We start from the raw sequence: 26,688 nt of genomic DNA, 5'->3' as shown, positions 1-26,688 counted from the left end.
TGATTTCTATGGGGATCATCCTTTGCCTTACCCTCAAAGTGATGCTGATAATGGCGTCTATTCAAAAAGCTCTCATTACTGGGAGGATTGAAAAAAATGGCAAACCATTATAAAGACATAAATTATTATTCATATAGTAACAGGATTAGAGAAGTAACAAACCATTGTAAAGGCATAACACGTCTGAAACTCATTGCTAGGGAACCACGGTAACCAAAGTAAACGTTCCGAAAGTGATTGTTGAGGCCCAAAAACCATTGTTGCCCGACAGTTTTTTGCCCGTTTGGGGCATTTGTCCTGCTCTGACGAAATTTTAAAGTAGCCTATCGTTCAAGTCGGGTCCCATTTGGTATATGTGCAAAATTTGGCGACGATCGATCTAAAATTGTAGATTTGTATAGAGAACATACACACACAGACAGAAAATCAATTTTATATATATAGATTATTCTCTAAAGGGGGGGTCTCAGGACTTCGTTTATTGCCACAAACAGTCCACAGAACACAATAGGTTAACCACTGTTATAGGTAAAAAATCAAAGTATCTTAGAGGTTTTTAGTGAGATAGTGGATTGGAAACAAAGTCGATTGCTGATCAAAAACTACAATTGGATCTCTTTTTAACTGCATACAAGCAGGATAGCAACCACAAACGAAAATTTACTTTCTCGCTCAGGGTCAGTGTTCATTTTTTGGCACCTCTAATCTCAGTAATTTTAAAAATTACGGGGAGGGGGGGGGTATTATAGTACATATTACTGTAAAAACAGTAAACTCAGCGCCCACTCCCTTCCCTAGTTACTTCCTCGCAAACCAGAAGGGGATAAACCAGTGAAGTTAATATTAATTAAGTGAAGTTATAATTAATTAACTAAATATATCATTTTTTTTAAACTTTAAATGAAAAATCAGATAATTGGATAACGTTTTAGTAGATAAAAATCTTCAACTATGTATGAAGTTTTAGCCTGAAATCTTCAGCTATAATGTAAATACGGTATCACGTTTAAACGGACAGTTTTCCTACTGATTTTCTAGTTTTCACAAAGCATGCCCAAAGTTTGCTTTAAGGGAGCAAAAATTTTTTAGAGCATTAATCTCGGGCGATTTTTCAGATAATCACTGAAAACAATTTTGCAGTTAGAAATGGGCCGAAAAACTTCGATTTATGTGAATGACAATTTGACGTATCAAATCACTCATACAGGGGGGGGGGGGGAAGAAGCACATTATTTTTGGGTCATTATGCATTGTTTTCATTTAAAAGCGGTTTTTTTTTAGCAGCAATTTGTGTGACAGCGCTGGAAATGTACGCAAACATACACAAGCAAACGAAAAGGGTGGAATGCCGATCAATTTGCCGAGAACGCGGATCAATGGAAACGCGAAAATAATACAAGAAATTATTCGGTCGTATAATTCGATCACGAGCTAATCATGCTTCGGACTCTTTACGGAAGCTACCGAACCATGAAGATCTCGGAACGGGAAAAGATTAAATCAGCAAGAACAGAATAATAACAAGCAGAACAAGATTATTATGCATGAGGCTACAAAATGTATCGTAGAATAACGTGCATCGGGTTTCATAACGATATGGAACAACGCGATAAGCTAGGAAATCTCGGGCATAAACGCGCAATAAATTTGCATACGCACAAACAAAACATCGTTCCGTTATCATCAAACAATAGCGTAATACGGCCCTCGAGCGACTGCGTTAGCTTTTTTAATGCCAGTGTTTGTCACATACGAAATGCGGCTCGGAATTTTAAAATTGGATGCCGATAATCGTGGAAATCAGCGCACGCGTCCAGTGGGATTTCGGAAAAATCACGAGAAACACAACGATTTTCTCATATTCTAGAAAGGGGATTTATTTTCTAAATCCCCACAAAAGCACCGACAAAACACGCACCTGGGTATAAATCGTATACAGCAGCATCGGAAGTGTTTCGAACTTGTGGTTGGGAGCTCCTCTTGCGCTTTATGAAGGAAAAATTGCGACTTCTGAATCAATTCTGTGGTGCTCGGACGCGTACCATCAACTGTAAGTGCTCGAGTACCCACAGCACCGACAGCTCCGACGCCACTGATCGTAAGCTACGCCAGATTACCAAAAACGCCGGATTACTGAATAAAAGTCAATTGAAAAAGTCTAATTTAAATAATATAAAATGCTGCACAAAGACATGCAGTGACATGTTTTTCTCTTCTGTGGGAAAGGGGGGGGGGGTGCTTGCGAAGAAAACCCGCCTAAAAATGCCGGATTATTGGACCTCTCAGACCGGTGGGCCAAATTAGAAATTCCCATGTAGCCCTTGGGCCACCAAGTTATACTGTGGTTCGTATTTAGAATTGTAAACTAAAATCCAGATTCATAAGGACAGTGAAATCTTAATCGATAAGCCAACGGTATCAGGAGTTAATCAATCCCAAATAATTGGAGACTTTATTTGTAAAAATTTAAATTCTGAAACCATTTTTTCAACCAGAAACTCTGAAAATGTTTTTCATTATTTCTCAAAAAAAAATTTAAATTATTTTGAATGATTTTGAAATTAATGCTTTCAGAGGTTCCAGGGAAAAAGACGCTATACTCTATAAAATGGGCGTATATACACAGTATATTTTCATCAGACACCCCGTAGGGCAATTTCCTTGTTGTGGCCATTGTATTTGAAATTGTTTCTTTCCATAACTCTGAGGGAATTATTTTTCCATTATTCCACGAATCTACATCAATTATGAAATATTTTTTCCCTATTTCTTGAAATTATTTCTTTCATCAAAACGTTTTTCACCATTTCTTTAAAACCTGTTCGGAAGACGACTTTCTTCCTATTGAAATAAATGAAGTCAAGCTCCAAAAATATTTTAGGCCCAAGTTCCCCCCCCCCCCCAAAAAAAACAAACTTTTTGACGCGGCCCTAGTAATACGTTAAATGTACAGCGTTACTGGTGAAGATGGAAAGCATTTCATAGCTCTAAATGCCGTAACATAACTCATATATATATATAGTGGTCTGCGGACTTGATCTGGTTTTATTTTCTTATTTAATCATCTTTCAGTAGCTCCGCAGCTATATTCTCAAAAATGATTGTCCGGCCATGCATTGAAGAACCCCTACTTTAAACCATTGCGCCCCCAAAGCAGAATGTTTTGCACTGTTCTGATACAAGCCCTTAGCTGACTGGAAAAATGTTCTGCGGCCAAAATTCCCACATAAAGGTGTTTTCTACATCTTCCTTAAAATTCTTTCAGATTGTCCTGCAGCACCACCACAGATAGTTCTACAACATAAGTCGTAGATTTCTGCATATTCTGCATTGGGGCCATAGCGAATAAAAACAGATAGCGTTTTCTCATTTAAGTCTGGATTTATGGGTGGGGGGAACCTAACTTCCGTTCGTGACAATAAAACACTCATTTCACACTAGGTGGCAGTAAATTGGATCATTTTACTGTGATTTATAAGCTTATTTAATTTTGCTCCGAAATATCGAGCGATTTATTTTTAGATTCACGTTCGTTCACTCAAAACAAAATGAATTTAAAAATATGCAGCTCATAGGTGGTAATAAACGTCGATACTTATGTGCTCTGACCGTAAATAATCGAATTATGGGGAAGAAGAGAATTACTATGAGATCAAATCACGAAGTACTATACAACTGAAGCGGAGAGGCATTTGCTTCGCTCAATGAACATACTACGCCATTCATTTCCGTGATCTCGCTAACGAAAATTCTTATAGCTACGATGACCTTTACATTTGACCGCTAAAAATAGTAACCAATCGACGACAGGTCATCAGCGACACAAATCTAGGCCAGCTGTCGCTAAGTCAGACGTCCTTGAAAATTCCATTCCGGAGATGCAAAACACACCCAGGTAATATGCACATGGGAGATGACGCCTTCAAATGCTGTGGTCTCTCCAGCCTTCCTTTCTTGGGTACACGTACATAATAATATGCAGGGGCAGCGACATGAAGGAAACACTGGGAATAGGAAAGGGGATTCTAGAATTGCCAGACATTCCGTATATACGGGATACAAGGAGGTGTGTGTGTGGAGGGGGGGGGGGGGCTTAAGTACCTCCTGACCCACCACGTTCCAGCTCAACGTGAAGAATATAATAATATTCATCCGTTTTGAAGAGATTCGTGACATGTGATCATTACGTTTTTCACTTAAAGATGAATACTATAGATTCTTACGTTGAAAACGGACAAAAAATATTGTATTTTGCAGTCACAAAAATCATTTCAAAAATATAGTTGTCATTACATACTAAGAAAGATTTTATTGATCGGAGTAGATCGATTTAAAAAGCTTTACCTTTTTTTTCTACACTAATTTCTTACGAATCGCTCAAAAATAATTTATTTTGTAAGGCTTCACCACCGAAGATAAGTGATAACTGCCGTCGTAACTTAGCTGCTGTCACAGCATTATCTGATAGTCACAGAAATTTGCACGCAGAAAAAACCTCTACTCGGCTGAGAATTAGAAAAATGCTTGCGAAAATTAACGAATCATGTTCTCTTACGAAGTGCAATCCCTTAAGCTTAGTTTATAATACTGAGATTGAACATAAATTGTTTTCGCGTATGCTTAAATGAGATGTGAGCGGTTTCACAATTTTATTGTGGGCACGCGAAAGCTGCTCTTTTTTTGATAGCACTGTGATAAGTATGAGGATGTAATGGAATTGGCCCGAAAATACGTCAGGCAGAATGAAAAGTATGTTTTCGAAGAACAGAGAGTAGACAAGGTACCCAATGAGCTAGATGTCACCGTAATTAAGATCTAACGAATTCAAAAAAAGCTTTCTGCAACCAATTACCAGGCGATATTTTTTCAAATGTGAAAAAAAAAATCAAATTTGAAAAAAACTTGAAAAAATGGAAATAAAAAACATTTCCGGTGTATTCAAAATTGATAAAAGTGAGCTAACTTCTTTTTTCAGCAATTCAATGCTTCAATTTTCGAACGTGTCCAGATATAAGAATTTTTTAGCGGTCTATTCCCAGAATAAAAATAGCAAACGCCTACTCTCTGTTCCCTGTTAGCTTACCGTATGCTCTGGCCAGGGCATGAGCCAAATTACTGAGAACCCAAGAATAGTTTTTACCCTTTCAGAAAAACGGTTTTAAATAATGTTTATTCGACTTTTCCGGGAGTTGAGAACCCCTTCCCATTTGCGCACACCATAAAATTAGAACACTTTAGACGCTGATACCGATTTTCTAGTCAGCTTTGAGACCTAGAGCCAGGGATTCACAAAGCCTTGGCAATCGAAAGCTAAAGAAAACTTATTATCAAGAGATACCTCTCTTGTATATAACATCTAACTCGATAATTATACAACAGAGCCCCTCTTTTGCGGATACCGACGGTACAAAAAAATACGTCCGTAAAAAATGGGTAACCGTTAATCAGTGGTTTAAAATGTATAACTTTATCATACAAGGGTTTATCATACAATTATTTGGACGTAAAAAAAAAAAAAAGAGATGAGAGTATCTAAGGAATGACCGTGAAGAGGGATTTTACTGTATCTACAATGTTAAGCCATGAAGAAAAAAAAAAATCACGAAACCGCTTCAATCATTCGAAGTTCAGCCTGCATAGAGATAAGCACATGTCTCACAAAATAAACATGAAATTACATGACTCTCAACAATCACGCGTACAATTTCAGTTTTGGTTTCACAAAATAAGATCCTGTTCAAACAACTTAGATTTTGATAGAAAAAAAGAAAAGTGTAGTAGAGAGAGAAATGCACACACTTCCTAGAAATTCAACAGATTTCTGCACACGATGTGCCGAGAACTCGTAATTCGGTATCAAGATCTTCAGAACAGAGCAAAAATCGGAATTGATTTTCGTTCCTAGGTCTTCCTTCCACCTCACAAATGGGTTCGTGCTCGGTATCCAGGTACGCATCAGTGAATGCAATTAAAGCTCGTGGCTCACGTGCAACAACAAGGCAGAAAATAACAAGGTTCAGTGAAATGTATATACTTGTTTGTTTCTACTTTATTCCCACGGATTTTCTTTTTCTATCTCACTAATCAAGATTCAACAGGGAGTTGGGGGGGAAGAGTACATACAGGGAAAAAATCTGGTTTTATGCACACCACCAGCATTAAAATATAATCAGAATTGCCGTACGACGACGAACTGGATCGACGAGTCTTAAAGACTGCATCTGATGTAGCCTTTTTTACTGAGCCATAAGAAACAATATAGGCCCAGTAAAAAAATATACAAGGGTGTAAGAACTAGCTAGAATGAATTTTAGAGAGAGATACACAGAGAAGAAAAGCAGAAACTATCCATTAATTTGGCACAGTCGAATTGACAAGAACAACAGATTCCAGAATAGCACAATGCGAATAATGGTTGGCAGTAGGGTAGGTCAATACAGCGTTAGATTAGATAAAACAGCAATACAACGAGAGCATTGACTTCTTTCAATGGATCACTAACGGGGATTTCGTGCCTTGTAGAATAAGCGGAAAAATAACAAAACACGGAATGTATGAGAATCAATCTAAGTTTTCTGTGGTTCTCAGAAGAATTGTGTGCATATAAGTTCCTATACCACGAAATCCCTTTGCTCCGTCACAAAATTAGTTATGGAAAAGTAATTTTTTTAATGTGGGAAGTAAATTAACCCTTGAATGTTCAATTTTTTCCGAGCTGATAATTTTTTTTATAGTTAATGACACCTATTGAAAAAAGCAGGAAAAATCATTAAAAAAATATACATATTTCTAATTGTACTGCTTATGCAGGGCCTTACTGAAGATGTGCAAAGCCTCAACAAACGCACATAAAATAAATGTATTGAAGTAAATATTACTTCCCAAATACAATAGTAATATTACTACCTTTTTTGTGATTCAAACTATAATAAGAAAAAAATCGGATGGCAAACTTCAAAATAAAAAAAGAATACGAAATGCAAACAAATAGAAACAAAAATTTTAACAAATTAGCGAAATCATAGCCACACATGCTCTGCAACAAAGAGTTGTCGTTGGACATCTACCAGCAAAATGAAAAGAATATGACCTCACTTTACTTGCAAAAGCGATTCAGAATTGTTATCAAACTGGCTGCAGTAATGAACATTTAAAGTTTAAACGTTCATTACTGCAACCAGTTAGAAGGTGAAAACATTTTGAAGCCAGTTTGGAGAAAAAGACTTAACTTTGAAGAACCCTTGACACAAATGCAAATCCACGCTTTTAAGCGTTAACCTTCCTCGGCATAGTAGAAATTTAAAATGCCATATCTTTTTAATGAAGTGAGCTTTCTCCCGATTTTCAGTAGGTGCAAAATACGGGGTATAGAGACTTTACAAAATATCTGGGCATGTTGATGCTAAAAAAAGGCTTTTAAGGAGGCAAGATATCTCATGAATGCCGCTGAGAGGGTTAGAGAAAAATGTGAGCGTCATATGGCAGTTATACCGTTATACGGAATCAGGAGGCTCTAGAGATGTGCCACTCCCGCGGCCGCCACTTCAGGAGCACCAAATCAGGGGAAAGGGAAAAATAATTGTAAAAAATTGAAGAAAAAAAATGTTTTATCTCGAATTTTTTAATCCAAACCATGAAATTGGATCGAGTGATTTCGCAGAGAAAACTGATATATTCTTTTGCATTTCATCCAGTTGAGAATACAACTGCGAGTTTTCAGGGTTGTTTTAAAGGTAATGGCTTGTACGCCAAAACACTGTCCAGCACGGGTGAGAATATTGTCTTGAGCCGCCCCTGTACAGAATAATTCGTTAAAAAGAGGCTATTTAAAACTTTCTAAATGAATATTTTTCATATCGAGTAATCACAATGAAGTCATGAGAAGTGAAACATTAATAATAGCATCAAAAACTATGAAGTTATTTCAATGAATCATCACAGTAATTATTCCAATGATATTAATAGGTATCAGAGAAAGATTCGGGTACTCACCTCGTCGTACATGAATTGCAGCGTGAGGGCAGACTTTCCGACGCCGCCGCTTCCTACCATGATCACCTTGTGCAAGGCGGGTGGGGCAGTCTTGGGCTTGGACATGGCAGTAGTAGCCGCAGCAGCAGGTCCAGAACCTCCGGGTCGAACCCAACCGCAAATAGGCAGGCACAGGCGGCGAGAGCTGTCCAGGAAAGATCGGAAACGGTCCGTCATTTCGTTGGGCATTTTTTTATTTTAAGTCATTCAAAAGCAATCTTGTCTACGGAAACACACATACACGAAGAAACAATGGCAAGTCACAACGATTACGAAATGGGATAGATGATACAGCGTTTCTCTCTCGCTCTAGACTCGAAACACGTGGAACTTTTTTGAAACGAGCAATTTTAAATTTACACCGCCACTAAATAACTGAAATTCCAAACACTGGGAACTTGGAGGAACTTTTAAAGAAACGAAGCTACGATGTTTGAATAATCACGATCAGACCGAGACACGCGTGGAAAACCCACACGGACATCAGAATGACTCACCAACTCCCCATACAAATCAATAAATGGGCGGGAGACCGGCGTCTTCAACGTTGGCAGCACGTGATACACCAAAGGAGAGGGAAAAACTCGTGGATCTTGGATAGAATTCCATAAAACCCAAAAGCTGGATAGTGGAAACGTAATTTAAAGGAAGAGGAAATAAACCATAAAATTAAGAAATTTCCAAAATAAAAGGAGACATAAAATACCTTGGCACAAACAGGAAGAAAGCAGGATATTATAGAACTGCCAGAATGACCATCGACTGCGATGTTATTCGCAAGAGATAGAATGACTGCCGAGAAGCTCTTTTATTATTCGTTTTTGTTTTCTTTACGTAAACGGAACTAAGAGTGTTTGTGAAACTCCCCCAATTTATAGCGCTTAGTAATTCCGTAGTGAGTCATACTCAAAGAAAGATACGGTGACTTCCGGCGACTAAAACAAAAAGACTGACATCACAGCGTGGTTACAGAACAAAAAAAAATGAAGAAAAATATACGGATGACGGAGAAGAATGCTCTTTTCTCTCAGAAGAAAAATTCCCAAATTTTGACTCAAGAACTGACCAAAACAAAGTTCTGAGACAACACCGATAATTTTAAGCGAATTTCCACAAATCGAAATGAAAAGCGGTGGCACAAGATACCGGAACGTCCTTCACATATTCCTGTCAGTTACGAAATCCAGTGGTGAAGGCGATAACACTGATGAGAAAATACACACACACACACGGCTTGAAAAAGGGAGATTTCGTCCAATACACACTGAATCCTCGACATGAGTGACGCCGCCGTCCACCCACAAGGTATATATCAGCTGTTTCTATGAAGACATGGTGGACAAGTTTCGATTCCTTGCACAACCAAAAAATAAAAATTCCCGCCAACGGCGCCAAAAACCAAAAAAAACAAAAAAAAACTGGTTTATTTCAAAAAGATCATTGTACTCTCGTTGAAAAAAAACAAAACAAAAATAGAAAAATTAGGAAGATAGCTATGATATAGGAAAACAGTGAATTCTTTCCGAGACTAATTGAAAAATCTGAGAGGAAAAGTTTTTTTACGAGCATCACAAAGTTTTCATTAGTGCCAATGGATCTCGGAACCCTTCAAATATTTTGATAAAGAAAATGAGTTCAGATAGCAAAAACAAAAATTTTTTTAGTATAATATTCTTAGCCCGGAAATTTTGGCACTAGAAATAATGAAAATAGGCAGGTAAAAGGGCATTAAAAATGCTTAAAACAGGCAATTTGAAAAAGAAAAAAAATGTAGAAAAGAAGGGAAAAACGGATTCTTGAGCTGTGTGTCACGACCCAAAATTCGATTCACAGGGACGGGTCGTACAAATCCACTTAGTCCTGTTATAAATGCACTTATTGCGTCACTGGTTTCACAAATTTCGAAAAAATAAAATTCTTGGGTCGAGAAGCTCACCTTGATTTTGGGTCACGGTTGAAAAGCGTCAAGAACCCCTGAATTTATGAATATTTGAGAAATTGTGGTTGTGTTTGATTAAATAAAGAACTCATACAATCTAGAAGCGAGTGTTGAACCGTATGTTGATTGCTATATGAAAAATATACATAGCAAACATTAAAAGTCTTTGCCATTTCAATGCCTGAAAGCACTAAGTTCCTTATGTTTCCGGCATTTACGCTTATTAGAGTTTCTATGGGCTTTCGGGTGAGAATTCATACTTAAAGTTGAATATTTAAAAAAAAAAAACGATTTATTTAAAGTCCTCATTACTAATGAATATGACCTCTAAGATTCATGGATTAACATTAAATGACGTTAAAATAAGCATTTACATTGGAAAAATGCAAAAAAAAGAAAAAATGCAAAATTACGAGAAAAAGTTCCAAATAGGCAAAAAATGAAATTTTGACTGAACGTCCGGGCTCCAATCATGTCGCTCATTGGCTGCGATAGCGGCACAACAGATTTCAACATATTTGCACACATTTCAACATTTTAAAAAGTCTTCGTCCCGGCAGCAAAATTAGCACGTCAAATAGTTCAATATTTTACCGTCAGCAGGCAGAAGTATCACAGTTGCATTCTTTGGTTTGTCATTTCATCAGGAAAACTTGGCTCATTTATCTCAACTTTTTTTTAGTTGTGCCACTATTGCAGCCCATGAACGATATTATCTTGAGGCCCACAATTATTGCGGAAGACAGTTAAATACCTAGTCAAGCCCTTACACAGGCATACCTGATCAGACGACCTGGATGAGATACGAAATTCTGCGAGATTAAAATTCGGAATCTAACACTGTCACAAGTTCTAAAAATTATTCGCAGGCAGAATGAAGGCTGTTGTCGTACAATAGTGGGAGGCCGACGTTCCTAAATTCAACACGAATTCAGGCTCTTTCATTGCGTGAGGAGATGAGCAAGTTCCCGAATACGGCGGCGGCGAGGTTGATGAAAGACTATCAACAAGTGCTGAGGGATCCTGTTCCATATGTGAAAGCTCACCCTTCGCAGTCGAATATACTGGAGTGGCATTACGCTGTCACGGGGCCTCCCAGCAGCCCGTACGACGGAGGCATATACCACGGCAAGCTCGTCTTTCCGGCACAATATCCTTTCAAACCGCCGAGCATCTTCATGATCACGCCGAACGGCCGGTTCGCGGTGAACAAGAGGCTGTGCCTGAGCATCAGCGATTACCATCCGGACACGTGGAACCCGTCCTGGTCCGTATCCACGATTCTCGCAGGGCTGCTGAGCTTTATGCTGGAGAACATACCGACGACGGGCAGCACCCTCACCACCACCTACACGAAGCGGCAGCTCGCGACGAAAAGCTGGGCGTTCAATCTGCAAAACCCGACTTTCTGCACGATGTTTCCGGACCTCACGGTGGAGTGCCACAAAAAGATAGCCAAGGCGAAGGACAGCAAGGCGACACAAACGAGCAGTTACTCTTCCTATTGCAGAATCTTGTGAGAGCGAAAAAGATTTTTTTTTTTTTGCAAGGGATCAAAAAAAGTTTCAAAATTCAAATGAATCAATTATTCTATTTTAGTTATCATCTGTGTCCGAGTTTTACAGTCAATCGAAATTTCGATTGAAAGTTGAGTTTTATGAAAATCAGTTTAGTAAAATTAAGTTTTTAAAGAAAAAATTGATTTCCTAGTCACTGCAATTCTTGTTTTTTTCTTACCGACCGATTTCAAGTACAAGGTGTCTTTCATTAAAGTTAGCATGTTCACGGGTCTGTCCAGATATTTTTTTGATAGGGTCCTATTTTTGTGAAAATCACCCATAATTTTATGAAATTTCGTGAGAAGTGAAACAGTCCAGTTAATTTTTTACGAAATCCTCAATCAATATGGAAATGGAATTACAAATTTATGGTTTCGTTAGTTTGTATTTTGTGGAAGGTCTGTTTTGCAGATTCGGAATTTTGGTTAAGGATCCGGAAAACGGTCCAAAAAATTTCGGCTGGGCAAACTCCTGGTGCTCTGAGCTGTCTAAAAATAGATATTTTTTTTATATTAAATTAGTAATTATACCGAAATATGGTCTTAATTACCCATTAGAAAATTATGAAACTTAAGGAATTTCTTAATGAGAAAAAATATAAAAAGAATGAAGCCCCTTTAAAAGCAAAGCTCTCCACATAGCTTTTGGTGCGGAATCAGTGTTCGTAAAAAAGTTTCATAACGTTCTCGTAAATTCGACGTCATAACTCTTTCGTGAAGAAATAAGAATAGAAATGGTTCTGAGATGAAGATATTCAGCTACCCTCTGCCATGAAACTTGAGCTGTTTTGGTTCCGTGTTTATAAAAAACTAGTATGCGTATTACAATTTGCACAGAAAATACTAGTGATGAATATCGAAACTTTTTTTTTTGCTCATCCCTTCATCAAAGTGTTCTCCATCACTTTCTGACTAATAGTTACGGCATTAAACACTGAATATATATAGCTTTTAATTATTCATACATACCGTCTATCTAAGATCTATTGAGGCAAGTCAAAAGATTTGATGTACAAACCTATGGGCACAGTTTGCGGCGTTTATGTCCTATAAAGGATATGCTGCGCATATTTTCGTAGATGCCGCGTTGATAAATAGCGTATTGAGAGGTCTGATAGGCGATAAGATGAACGAGCAACACCATCCAGATTTGAAAGTGTTTCCAAAAGTCGAATCGGGACATAACGCAGCAGAAGCAATCCGAAATACGCGTCTTGCAGAAAGTGGAACTGCAAGTGTGGAATAGTTTGAAGAACTTTTGCTCAGGTAGCAAGAACGATCAAACAAGGTCACATAGTTTATTCCGAGGCCTCGAGTCGATCCGAATATTAGCATTCGGATATTAATGAGCGAGCTTGGCATCTCAACGAATACGAGTGAAGTACAAGGTGCATTCCATAATAACTTAGGCCAGCATTGCACTATAGAAGTTTTGTAAAAGCTCTTATATGTATAAAACGAAAAATGCAACCGATAAGAGTATCGATTACATTCGAGCAAATTTAGCCAATAGGCTTATTGGTTGGGGTTTTTTTTTCAATTTTTGTAAAACATCTTTTATCAAACTTTTCACGGGTAAAATAGAAATTCAAAAAATAACCAACTTCCAGCAGCGAAATAATTCTTCACTGAATAAAATTGATTATTCGAACTACTAAATAAATTTCGTAAATTTACGCTCAATATTTGAATTTACGTATCAAGAATTTAATTATTATAATATTTTACTTCTGATTGATTCTATAGGGTGTGTGTGTACGTGCGTGAGTGCGGATGGTTTCTTTCCGGAAGAGCCTGGTATGATAACTGGCTAATAAAATTTTTTTAATGAAACAGTCGAGATTCAAGTGACAAGTAACATTCTTTGTCTCTATGAAAATTTCAGTTCCAAGAGAATTGCCAGAGAATTCTAAATATTACTTTGCAAAATAACGAAAATTCTAGTTTCATTAAGATTTTTTTTTTTTTTGGTTGTTATCAATGTTATCAAAAGATCTTGATTAGTGAGCTCTGGTGAATTGGATTTGAATGTATGGCCCACATTTGTGGCCCACATCCAGATCATGAAATCAAACGGATTTTCTCATTTTAATTACGTCACATCTTTAATTTACAAGCCCATTTTCAAGATTAACATCAAACTCCAGGCCAATTTTCACAGGTCGCGATTTCTAAAATCAATTTCTCAAAATTGCGTAAAGTGCAAGATGCCCGTACAGATGAAAGTAGTTTATTCTTTTTCAAAGTACCTTTCCTCAGAGGATATGCAATGGTCTCATAGTTTAATCTACTTTACATAGCAAGCATAAAATAGAAAAGGCTTTTTCTGGAAGTTATCTCAGTGAATCCTGCACCAGCTAACATAACGTTAACATTTTCATTGAACTTTCTCCCACAGAGTTTCTTCTTCAATGTCGGAAGCAGCCAGAAATTACATGGTGCAAGATCCGGACTGTAACTGTTCCCATTGTGGCATGATCTAAATATTGCATTTGCAAATTGTCTCAGTTTGAAAAGTTCGACACCACATAACGTGAAAGCGTCGTGATCAGCTAGAAAAATTCAGATGTGCAGTGTTCACTGAGGCAGTTTTTCCATAAAAAAGGCTTTTCCACTTGTTTCGAAAAGTGAACTGAACAATGGGACCATTGGATATAATCCGAGAAAGATACAGTAACCGCTACTTACAAGAATTACATTTGGTTCAATCATTCTGATTTGTATAAGAGTTCTTATTTCCAGATTTTTTTTTTCTGTTGCTCTTATATAGTTACCGCCAGGGCCTTCTTGAGAGCATCATGGGCCCCCCGGGCCCATGGTTTTTCTGAGGCCGTACCTGGTAAATTCTAGAAAATTTCAACCGCATCTCATTTTTGTGAGGCCCCTCTTCTCTTGAGGTGTCCGGGTGGGCCCATGCGTTAAGACGGCACTGGTTACCGCTGGAGTAAGCTGGGCGGAAGAGGGGGGGGGGGTCAAGCTAAGATTATGTTTTTGAGTTAAATTCAAAACCCTTATTATTTTCTTATTAAATATAAAATTTTGATTCTTAAAATTTTAAATCAGTTTGAATACCCATAGCATGTAGTTATCTTCCGACGGTTTGGCGACAGATCCGCACGGTGCATTTCCGCATAGGGAGAATTTGGGTACATTTCTGTACAATCAAGCCCCCTTCTTAAATATCTTCTTTTTGTTCCTTTCTCTACCCCTGCTTTCTTTTATTCCCTTCCTGAAATGGATAGGAGTTGTATAGGGTTGCGTATCCACATTACATAGTTAAAGTTCAACTATTTTTCATCATTAGAAAAAAAAAATGTATTTTTTTTGGAATATTTCACTCCAAACTATTTTTTACCCTTAAATGTTACGGGAAGTTGCTAAAGTTGTGATTATGTATAATCAATGTTCGCCACGGTAAATTCGATGAATTTTAATGTTTTTATCATTTGCATCGGTGATTACATAAATTACATAATTCCTAATTGAAGTCTATTTGATAAATGTAATAAAAAAATTATCACTCCTGTTCACATTTATTAGTTTGCGATACGTCCACGACACGTATTTTGCTAAAAAATTAATTTAAAATAAGTGTCAGCCATGTTGAATGCACATTTTTGCGCATCAAAATTAACTCATGAAATAAATCAATAATTTACCGATTTGAAATCTGAATATTTATGCTGATAAAGAGTCATCACTTGTTTACAAAATATTTAAAAAAAAAATTTTTTTTTCTTCTTCAAATGAACATTTTTGTCACTCCGCCTATGATTTTCTCTGGAATAAATCGTTTGAAGGTTTACGTCCTAAAATTTATCACACTTATTGATTAGCGTGTAACGTGAATTTGAAACTTCAACATAAATATTGTAATTGAAAATAGTATGAAGTTCAAAATTGTAACTTTCCAGTCTGAAAAAAAAAAACACCTGCTTTAAAATTTTCAAAAGCACAATTATATGATACGGAGGGGGGGGGGGGGGGGGAATGACCAGAGCTTCAAATAAGAAATAGCGGTTAAATTTTAACCGAAAATTTGCCTGTAAAATATTTAGTTTATTAATTCGGTGCTGTAATGAAGAAGCATAAAGAATATTTCGGTTGAAAAAGATACACATGGTTAATAAAATCTAATTAATTACACTGAAGAGCCAAAAAAACTGGTACACCTGCCTAATATCGTGTAAGGGCCCCGCGAGCACGCAGAAGTGCCGCAACACGACGTGGCATGGACTCGATTAATGTCTGAAGTAGTGCTGGAGGTAATTGACACCATGAATCCTGCAGGGCCATCCATAAATCCGTAGGAGTAAGAGGGGGTGGAGATCTCTTCTGAACAGCACGTTGCAAGGCATCCCAGATATGTTCAATAATTTTCATGTCTGGGGATTTTGGTGGCCTGCGGAAGTGTCTAAAGTCAGAAGAGTGTTCCTGGAGCCACTTTGTAGCAATTCTGGACGTGTGGGGCGTCGCATTGTCCTGCTGAAATTGTCCAAGTCCGTCGCAATGCACAATGGACATGAATGGGTGCAGGTGATCAGACAGGATGCTTCCGTACCTGTCACCTGTCAGAGACGTATCAGGGGTCCCATATCACGCCAACTGCACACGCCCCATACCATCACAGAGCCTCCACCAGCTTGAACAGTCCCCTGTTGACATGTAGGGTCCATGGATTCATGAGGTGGTCTCCATACCCGTACACATCCATCAGCTCGAAGCAATTGGAACCGAGACTCGTCAGACCAGCCAACGTGTTTCCAGTCCTCAACAGTCCAATGTCGGTGTTGTCAGGCACAGGCGAGGCGTAAAGCTTTGTGTCGTGCAGTCATCAAGGGTACACGAATGGGCCTTCGGCTCCGAAAGCCCATATCGATGATGTTTCGTTGAATGGTTCGCACGCTGACACTTGTTGATGGCCCAGCATTGAAATCTGCAGCAATTTGCGGAAGGGTTGCACGTCTGTCACGTTTAATGATTCTCGCCAGTCCCGTTCTTGCATGATCTTTTTCCGGCCGCAGCGATGTCGTAGATTTAATTTTTTACCGGATTCCCGATATTCACGGTACACTCGTGAAATGGTCGTACGTGAAAATCCAAATTTCATCGCTACCTCGGAGATGCTATGTCCCATCTCTCGTGCGCCGACTATAACACCCCGTTCAAACTGACTTAAATTGCGATAACCTGCCATTGTAGCAGCAGTAACCGATCTAACAACTTGCCAGACACTTGTGTTATATAGGTGTTGCCGACCGCAGCGCCGTACTCTGATTGGTTCCATATCTCTTTATTTGCATACACATGCCCGAACCAGTTTTTTTTGGCTCTTCAGTTTATGAAGTATTGCCATAATTTTTTCGTTGAATATTTTTATTTCCCGGTTATACATGCTCAAATACATAGTAAAATTCTGATGAAAAGTTCCAATTTTTCAATATAAGCTAAGGATACCGAAAATGTTTTAATATTCTTCCGTGCTCTCATAATTAAGAATGATTGAAATGCGTTTGTACAGTTTGGCGTAACTTTTGCATTTCTTTTTTTCTCCCTCTAAATCCACCTCTGCTCTACTAATGAGGAAGTCACCATTTAAATTCCTCTTTCAAACCCAGGGTAAGCATTCTGATCTTTGGATTCGGTTTACCCATTATGAAATGCATGAAAGATAATTTCAGTGGCACAATTTCATGTGGATACAGCCGCATTATAATTTCAGTCCATTTATGGTAGAGAAGAAAAGATGGGAGAGACAGGAAGAAAAAAAAAAAGACAACGGCTTTTGTTTTCGGAAGTGCGGATTTGTCCCTAAATTCCCCATGTGCGGAACTGGCTATACACCCTGTCATTCATGGAAGATAATTTTATTGCAAAGCTGTAATCCTTACTATTTGTGTGTGTGTGTGTGGGGGGGGGGGGGGCAGTGCCGTCTTAACGCATGGGCCCACCGGAAACCTCAAGGGGTATCCCAAAAAAATGAGATCTGATTGAAATTTTCGAAAGCATGTAAATTTGTAGGCAAACATTTTTAGCCAGGTAGTGTTTCAGGGAACTCGCTTGGCCTGGGGACCCCACGATGCTCTTAAGACGGCCCTGGGGGGGGGGGGAAGAGAGAAACAGTCAATATAGGACGATTATTATAAAAATAAGAGGACAATAAGTGGCCCTCAAAAATAATCTTGCGAATAAGAGAATTATTTTACAAGTTCCCACTACGAGATTAGACGGTGGCAGTTTTGGGGAGAAAAACTTTTTTTGATTCTTATATATGTTACGGTAAAACCCGAAGAATGGTAAAAGCCCGCAAAACGATTGTAAACGTATACATTTCGGACTTCAAGCACTTCGATAAATTCTGACATTTACGCATTTACGAACTTTCATGAAAATTAGTAAAAATACGAATTTTCTAATTTTCATAAATTTTAAAACTTGACATTTATTAATCAACGATCCTGATGCTAATTGAAACCATAATTAAGCGAAAATCTGACTACACTAAAATAACGTTTGGTTTTCGTTTCGCCGATTTGATTTTTATAAGCGGTTAATTCTTATAACCAGTGATTTATATCAGTGATTCTTGTAAGAAACGGTGGCTACTGAACTCTGAAAAGAATAAATGTATTTTTGCTGTAACTATCTTTCTGCATATTTTACAATTTTAAGTTCCCATGGAACGCACGCACCTTGTAAATGACCAAAACTCCGCAAAACTTTGACTATGTTTAAATAATAAGGATGAGTCAAATCAGCTGATTGACAAAAACGGGAGAATTTTCCCCAACTTGAAAGGAAATAAACCGTACATTCCGAAACTTCTTTGAACCGTGAAACTACTTACAGAATAATCAAAGGAGGAAAGATAAAACAACTCAAGATATTTTTCTCTTTCCTTCTCTTTTTTTTTTTATTTCCAAATGCTTGGAGGAGCCCTCACAAAAACAGAGCGTGTTATCACCAGGCATCACCGGTAGAAAAAAAAAAAAAGCATCCGAGAGAGAGAAATTCCTCTCTCCAAAAAAATATCACATAGCGACAAATCGACCAGAAATTCATCTCGGGGGAAAAAATAACGATTAAAAGAATCACGAAGCGTGAACAGAATTACGCGGATAATTCATCATAATCGAAATGAAAAATTCCTCCGAATTAGCGGAAGAGGTCATCGCACATGAATGCAAATTAGCTTTGGGTAAAATCAGAATGATGTACAGGGAGGAAAAATAAATCCATGATGAAGCAATGCGACGGATGTTGAACCAGTAGATCGCTGATCAAACACCGCATCGAAAAAATTAGACTTCACAATATGTATTACAGTGAAACCTGTCTAAGACGGACACTACGAGTCGGAAGGAGAGACTATAGAAGCCTCTCCTGTCAGTCAGAGAACAATAAACTAATAACCAGTGAAAGAATTTAATAGTCACAACAGACCTACCACTAATCCACGGCTTGACCAATCGCGAAATGGCACAACTCACTAGGTAGTAAATCGTCCATAGATGGTAATAGACCTGAATTGTGCTCGGTTTGAAAGAAAGTGGTTCCTCAAGCTCCTAGGGCAAAATTTGTTATCAACATTCCTCCCCCAGTTCAAACCTGGGACCTCATGGCAATTTTCACGATGGTAGATGAGCATCTTACCATCACACCACTTGGGTGCTGTAATGTAGAAGCAGCAGTGAAAGGGTGAATTCGTCACCTGGCCTAATCTAGTCCAGTGCCACGGGCACTCGACATACTACTACTTGACCATACGTGTACCTCGTACACACTCCTATACGGAATTTCTAACAAATTGGTATATGCCGGAATGTGCATGTATGTGTTGTGAACCTAATGTGAAGTTTGTTTCTGTGTAATGCTTATTATGTGTAGTGGTGCCACCTGACATCAATTTTTCCAACTATGAGTGAAGTGCAATGACTGAATAATTGTACTGTTGTATGCTTGTTTCTGTCTGTGGTGAGACTTTTTAATGGGAAAATCAGCTTACAATGCATCTTGAAGTTGGGAACCACAGAAACCCAACTTCAGCCGATCATCCCCACTGTGGCAACAGTGGGCACTAGACTTGCCTTCTCCCCCCTAATTGTGGCCCTGTGTACAGTACATGCTAATTGATTTTTATGCAAGTAACAGCAATGCCACTCAGATCAAAACACTTATGTCAATCCAAAATGACTGGGACTTTAGATTACAGGGCCGCAGCTAGATGCTTGGTCAGCCGGAGCAAGCATGCATTTTGAGGCTTCCTTGTAATGCTGAAGGAGAGGTTAACACTAGTTTAGTGTTAAAATGAAGTTCTGCCTAGAACTAGAGATGTAAAATTCTTGAGAATAATCTTTGGTAGGACTACTATTATAAATAACTTGAGAATATTCTCTTGTTATTTATAATATATAGTTACATATTATATCCTTGAAAATATTCTCTGGAAGACTACTTTCATAAATTACAGGGGAATATTTTTATAGAAAATAATTATTCTGAAGTTATTAATAATAGTCCTTCCAGAGAATATTCTTCAGTTACCGAAATCTTTCCAGAGAATATTATCAAGAATATATGTAATAACATGTATTATAATAAATAATCTTGATAAATAACTTGAGAATAATTATTTTTGATAAGAATATTCTCAAGTAATTTATAATCATAGTCCTTTGAGAGAATATTCTCTGTCCCCGTTAAGAAGATGGGCATATTGAAGTTTGTAGACTACAATATTAAAGTTTGAAAGCAAGAAAATTAAACCAAAAGGGTTGAATTGCACAACTTTTAAAAGAATGTGAGTGATACAGAATTTAAGTATGTGAATTGAAGAAAACAACAGTTCTGTATCTTAGAATGAACTTGATTATATAAGAATAGCTTCCTTTATTTTTTAAAATTAAAAATTCTTCCTTAAAAATTTTTTCCTTTATTTTTAGCTCCCAAAATATTTAATTTATTCCTCAGTTAATAAGTGAACAATCTTCATGCACATCTTTTTTTATCAATTTAAAATCTTGGTTGTTAACTCAAGAAGATTTAAATTATCTGTTTGATATTGTAATGTAATCTATCTTGCTGCTAAATGCCAAATTTTTCTGTCTACCAACTCCATTCCTGTTGCCACTTATTTTTTGGTGGTGTTATATATAGGTTTTTTCCCTTTTTTTTCTCTCGTTATTAATTATGTCGACAGATATGTACTGATATTGTTTTGTGGGCTCACAAGCTTGCTTAGCCCCTAAATGTTTTGTAACTGTTTTAAAAATCTTAAATAAAGGAAATATATATATTATCAATTTACTTTGTAGTGAACTTACTTCTGAAAATTTACCTAATTTTAAAATAATTTTTTAAGGTTTTAATCTAAAGGTTTATAAAATCTTTATAACCAAACTTTTAAAACCTCTCATCATGACCTGAAGAATATTCTCGAACTAAAAGTTGTAATTGGGGAGTAATTACATCAAAAATTGTTTTGTTGTAAATGTTTCAGGCAATGAAAACTGATTTATATTTCACAATATAAACAAAATTAGTAAAAAAATTTAAATTATTTAAAAGAAAAATGAATATTCTCGATTATTCTCCAATTTTTACATCTAGGAAAATATTCTCACCTCACATCTCTACCTAAAACGACGGTAGCAGCCACGATGACTGCTATAGATGTATTTTTACTGATATGGTTGCAAAACACAGTGAAATGAACAATCTTCAAACACGAACATTAATATTGGGAGAATATATGTTCTATCATGGTGTTTGCTTTTAGCAAAAGTACCCATTTTATACCCATTCAAAAGGTACACCTTTGAAGATACTCGTCATTGTATGTTATTCAATTCATTTAGTGTCTTTATTGATTGTTTGCATTTCTACTAACAGAACTTCAGTCCTGGGGCAATCCTCATCATTTTTTTCTCACGCTATAAATTCAATGTAGAGGGGCTGTGAAAAGTCTAGTCTGGAGGCAAGGTAAACATCCCAGCCCACAGGCCCTGTTCCAAGAGGTGGAAGCCATGACTATCGGCACAACTCGGATTCATAGTTGCCTTCTTATGTTGTGCGGCCAGCTCATTTCTGTGATTCATCCATGTAGATGGAAAATATAATCTCTTACAATGTCCGGGTGTTGAGTTTGATAAGTCTAGAATTGAAAAACATCAGTTCTTTTTTTTAATGCTTTTTGCACTTGTCTTAATCACCAATTTTGCAGAACATAGCTCCAAAGATTTTTAGAAGAGAAATAGAGGTGCTATCTGGAAAGTGATTCTGAGACAGTCATAAATTAGCCAGGCATGAATGACCAAAATTCTGATGATGATTGGGTGAAAGTTCAGCTCACAATGCTGCTAGGTTATTCGAGTGTGTGCATCCATGTCAACCAAAATGTTTGTTCGCATACGTAGAAATATTGCAAAAAACCTTTGTTAATAAAAAAAATTGTAAGCTGAGGTGTTCGTTAGCCACGGTATCACTGGATGCCATGGGCGGAGATACAGGTGGGGGGGGGGGGGAACCCAGCGTCAAAGGTGAAATTGACTGATCTAATGTATATATGCATATGTGAATTGACATCATTATCGTGCATCGTGCCCCCCCCCCCCCCCAGACTTCCAAGTCTATCTCTGCCTATGGGCCATGCAAGTACTACGCTAGTATCAATGGGGGCGGGAGTTGGAGTTGGGTTGAGTTTGCTGACTTTCCATGACAAGAGGGATTTGAATGTGATGTTTACATCATCAACTACCCTTATGGAAAAAAAATGAAATATTCTTAATTGCATCTCCACTAGTAATGCCAAAAACAAGGAAAAACCTTCCCCTACTTTGTCGACAAATGAACTAACACCCCCCCCCCCCCATTGATAAGTCCTTTATACACCTTTCTCCAGTACCTCTTTCGGATCTCTAAAGACCCCTCCCACGGTCTGTCCCACTTATTATAGAGGGAAGAAATCAGCTAAACAGTTTTATGTCCACTCTGCTTGTCATATGCTTTGTCCTTAAGTAATTTGTTGGATATCTACTTTCACCCTGCCACCTATGCCAATGATAGAATTTTTCATGAATGGTGGATTGGATTGCCTCTACCCCGCACCTCTATACCGTTTATGCTCCTGTATGATGTGGACAAAAAAACAAGCTGCTGGACAAGCCAAGAAACTACTACTTGTGAAAACAATTTTCTTGTATGATGGAAAGCTGTGACAGCGACTGCTTTGTGTGGTATTTATTTACTATTCCTCCGCAGGGACAGATCTATGGGGGAAGGGGCAATTACTCCCCCCCAAGCGAAATGTGATAATTCATTAAATTACTTGCGATTGAAACAACAGTAATTTTATGCAATTACAGTTTCTTGAGTTATACAGCAATGTAGTTTCAAAAAATTAAATTTTGTGGGTATTTTTTCTCATGCATGATTTGGTATCTTGGAGTTCGTTATAACTGAATTCGATTTTATTTGTTTTCAGCAGAGGCAATGAATTGGCATCCCCTCAAAATTCATTAAAAAAAACCCAGAGCAATCATTCTTTATTCGATTTTCTGATCCCCATCAGACCACTGCTGAAGATAGCGTTGTGCTAAACTTTTCTTTCCTCATGGGGGAAAAAAAGGTGGGACGGAGATCCATCAAAAGAGTCCCCATCTTTGTTGCAGAATAATGGTGGATGACTTCGACCTACTCCCCCATAATTATTTTTGTGCTGCGAAAATTGCTGTTAGCTCCTTCGTCGGCTATCTTGAGCCAACCACCCGTTCAACACACGTGAACAGTGATGACTTCCAAAATGGGGGGGGGGGGAATACAGGCATAAACTAAATGACAGGTTGTAGCGAAAATCCCTGTTACCGGGAACTTCCTATTAGATATACTATTATATACCTACTATTTAGATATCTCATAGATATCTCTCTCTCAATATAGAATCTCAAGAGTATATATAGTATCTATATATGATCTGAGGATCGAACTACAAATAATTTAAAACGTTGGCAAACACATGCTATTGAAACACTATACTCAGCATTATAAATATACATAAATGATACAAGTTGATCAAACAATAGGTACAGTACAAGGTATGGTTAGCATTTTATCCAATGGTGTTTCTTACTTTTTTTACACACACACATCTAAGTGTAGAGTAGAAGTGTAAAAAAGACAAAACAGGCATATAATGACGGTTCTTTAGAATTTTGAATTTAGGTCAAAAATTTTTTTTTATAATTGAGAATTATAAGGAGTTAATATAATCTATAAGCAGTTTTTTAAAGCGGTTTATGTTTCTTTCGAATTTTATATCATTATTTAATGTGTTATAAGATCTTGGTGATAAATATAAAAATTGTTTCTGAATGAGGGTCATTTTATGTTTTATGACCTCATATTGAATTCCATATTATCTTATGAAAGTGTGTCACAAAGTGAACCACGTAGGGTTTTTTAATGTAGAAACAGTAAAATTCGATATAAATGAGGTTTATGTATGCCAAATCTGTAATCAACATTATAATCAATATTTGAAGAATAAGAATATTGACTAGATATTATATTGATGGTTTTCCTTAAATTATTCGTTATAAGCTCTAAATTAGATCTGTTGTCACCACCCCAGATGTATATACTATATTGAAAAGCAAAAAAAACCGTATGGAGATGGCAAAATCTAGTTCCCCAGGCATTTCATCTAACCTCACAGATCGTGGGAATATAAAATGATGAAAAGAGCAGATTAAATTGTGACACTGTAATGGCAGTTTTCCTTGTACAGTTGAAAATCGATATATGTAGTTTTATTTAGATTCAAAACCAGTTTATTACTAGTTAGCCCCATATTTATTTTATACAGATCTGCTCCCCTACATGGTTTTTCAAAACAATTTTCTGCTGCTATGGTTATAGCGGTGTCATCTGGGTAGCTGATTAAACGTCCATTTAGTTGAAGATACTTCAAATCATTAACAAAAATTGAAAACAATACGAGGCAAAGAACTGATCCTTGAGGAACACCCGTGTTTATATAAATTATGTTGGTCAGAATAGTGGCGCCACCTATCGGGGATATTGGGACTAAGGGCGAGTCCCCAGACGTCCCCCTTTCTCAGTCTTTGGATGAGGTAAGCCTATACATACACACAGGGGCACAGCCAGAAATTTTGTTCAGAGGGGGAACCAAAGCGATAGAACAATAGATTTCGCCATCTTTTTCCCTTTTTTTAACTATTTTCTCACGTTTCAAGGGGACCATACCGCCTTCTGCCCCCCCCCCCCTCGCTACGCCCCCTTGCATACACAAGCAGACTATTACAAACATTCACACTTTTGGCACAGCTCATTCAGTAGTAAATTGCTCATTACACTTCACTCAGTTAGAAAAACTGGTAGTAGATGGCAGAACACAGACACAAACTTCACATAAGTTTTCACTACACGTACACGCACATTCCCGAATTTACGAATTCGTTAGAGGTTCCACAGAGGAATATGGGCGAGGTGCATGTGGTGTAGTAATAGTAAATTGCAGTGGCGATAGACTAGAGTTGTGCTTTGTTTTAAAGAAAGTAAGTCATTCTTTTCATCCCTTGTTCACTAGATGTCACTCCCATTCTTACACTCTATTTAGGTTCATAGGCACTGGGGGCTTGAGTCCTATACACACAGGATAACTGGCAAGTTTCAGCTCCCCCTAAAGTTTTATCATATCAACACCTCTGTCTAGGTCACTCTTTTAGTTGTTGACTGACCAGGTTCCTCTCTCTCTCTCTAGGTCACTCCCATGCTTACACATTGCTTTTGGCCACTGAAATGCTTGCACATTCTTTCAGTTTCTCACTCACCTGATACTCTGCTCTCTAGGTCACATTTTAAGTCACAAGATTACACACCGTTTTGATCTGCACATTCTCTAGGTGACTAAATTATCTACTTTACTGCACACCAACTCTGGTCATTTAGCGCCACGTGGCAATTCCCTACCAGTGGAATTGGGTGGGAAATGAAGGCGACATCTATAAATGGTAACCCCACGCTCAATAGGCAAAGAACTTGTTTCTTATGTTCTTGCCAGAATTTGAACCCACAGATCTTGACAGTAAACTTCATAGTGAAAGACGAGCATCTTACCACTGCACCATTTGGGCAAACTCAATGGCCTAGTCTTTCACTCACTATGTCACTCGTTTAGTTACTCACATGCTTGTACATTCACTGTGACACTCTTTTGCTCGCCCAATGGCCTGGTCTCTCGATCTCAAGGCAGAGGAAGTAGTAGTATGGGTTTTGCACTATTCTACTGTAATTTTCTCGAATACTTATTTCTAAAAATTTTGCCGAATTTGCTGCCCTGGCTCGCTTAGCCCCCCCCCCCCCATTCCCTGTAAATACTCTTGCTTCCCTCCATCTCACTTTACAGGAACCATGGGTTATATTAAATAGACTTACATACCCAACCATCAAAATACACAAATTATTAAACACATCATTTCTCATATTCAAATTAAGCTCTACTCATTAAAACCACGATAATTTAATATAATTATCACAGATACAATTAATAGTGACTACATGACTATTTATAGTTAATAGTCGCAATGGGAGTTAATGTAAGTAGCTAGTTATTTAACATCTACTTCTTTTTAGATCCAAGTCGTTTTCACACCAACGGGACAGCGAGAGAAATCTTGGTTTGTAAACGAATTTATACGCAAATGAATATTATGCGAAATACCTTCAGCGAAGCGCTGTGTAATTACGATTACAAGGACCGGATTAATTGGCGTCCACCTCTAAACACTCGAGTAACGTCGACATTTAATAAGTTGACAACACACACTCGCACCTGCTGAGTGGCAAGGCGGGCGACCATCCCTCACCGATCCTCGTTGATAGTGATGATGATGGCGGCGGCATACGTCTCTCACACGGTTGAATTAGCTTCATCAAAAATCAGATGACCATATCTTTTACAAAAAAAAAATGCAAGAAATTTGATGCTGACCATATTACCAATGCTTTACGCACTCATCTATAAGGAAGGTTTACTTATAGCTAAGTGGCTTTACGCGTCACATTTTTGCTTTTTTAGGGGAGACACTTTGGCTGTTTTCTTCCACGTCTCACTAAGGGTGCGTGTGCAGTTTTCTTTTCT

The 26,688-nt window shown here is 37.7% G+C and overlaps 2 protein-coding genes across 2 annotated transcripts in view; one reads left to right on the top strand and one right to left on the bottom strand.

Annotated features, from left to right (window-relative positions):
* Positions 1–26,423, bottom strand: part of Rala (Ras-like protein A) — a 38,962-nt gene extending 12,539 nt beyond the window's left edge. Inside the window, exons 1-2 of the mRNA XM_089240556.1 lie at positions 26,269–26,423; positions 7,993–8,176 (exon numbers count right to left, since the gene is read on the bottom strand). Of these exons, the coding sequence (XP_089096682.1) occupies positions 7,993–8,097 (105 nt within the window). The 5' untranslated portion in view covers positions 8,098–8,176; positions 26,269–26,423. The remainder of the gene's footprint in view (positions 1–7,992; positions 8,177–26,268) is intronic.
* LOC149078452 (ubiquitin-conjugating enzyme E2 J2-like) lies at positions 10,041–11,848 on the top strand. The gene has a single exon (XM_089240488.1). The coding sequence runs from the start codon at positions 10,927–10,929 to the stop codon at positions 11,488–11,490; it is 564 nt and encodes a 187-aa protein (XP_089096614.1). The 5' UTR covers positions 10,041–10,926; the 3' UTR covers positions 11,491–11,848.
* Positions 26,424–26,688: the final 265 nt, after the last annotated feature.

Source organism: Pholcus phalangioides, unplaced genomic scaffold, assembly GCF_987345545.1.
Source record: "Pholcus phalangioides strain wild (caught in Gottingen) unplaced genomic scaffold, Ppha-v1.0 ptg000013l_1, whole genome shotgun sequence".
Taxonomy (NCBI): Eukaryota; Metazoa; Arthropoda; class Arachnida; order Araneae; family Pholcidae; genus Pholcus; species Pholcus phalangioides.
Note: the sequence above shows the minus strand (reverse complement) of the source record. Positions and strands in the feature narration are given on the sequence as shown.

Bases quoted from the DNA above. Each gene is read 5' to 3' on its own strand.
- LOC149078452 (XM_089240488.1), top strand. From the start codon at position 10,927: ATGAGCAAGTTCCCGAATACGGCGGCGGCGAGGTTGATGAAAGACTAT.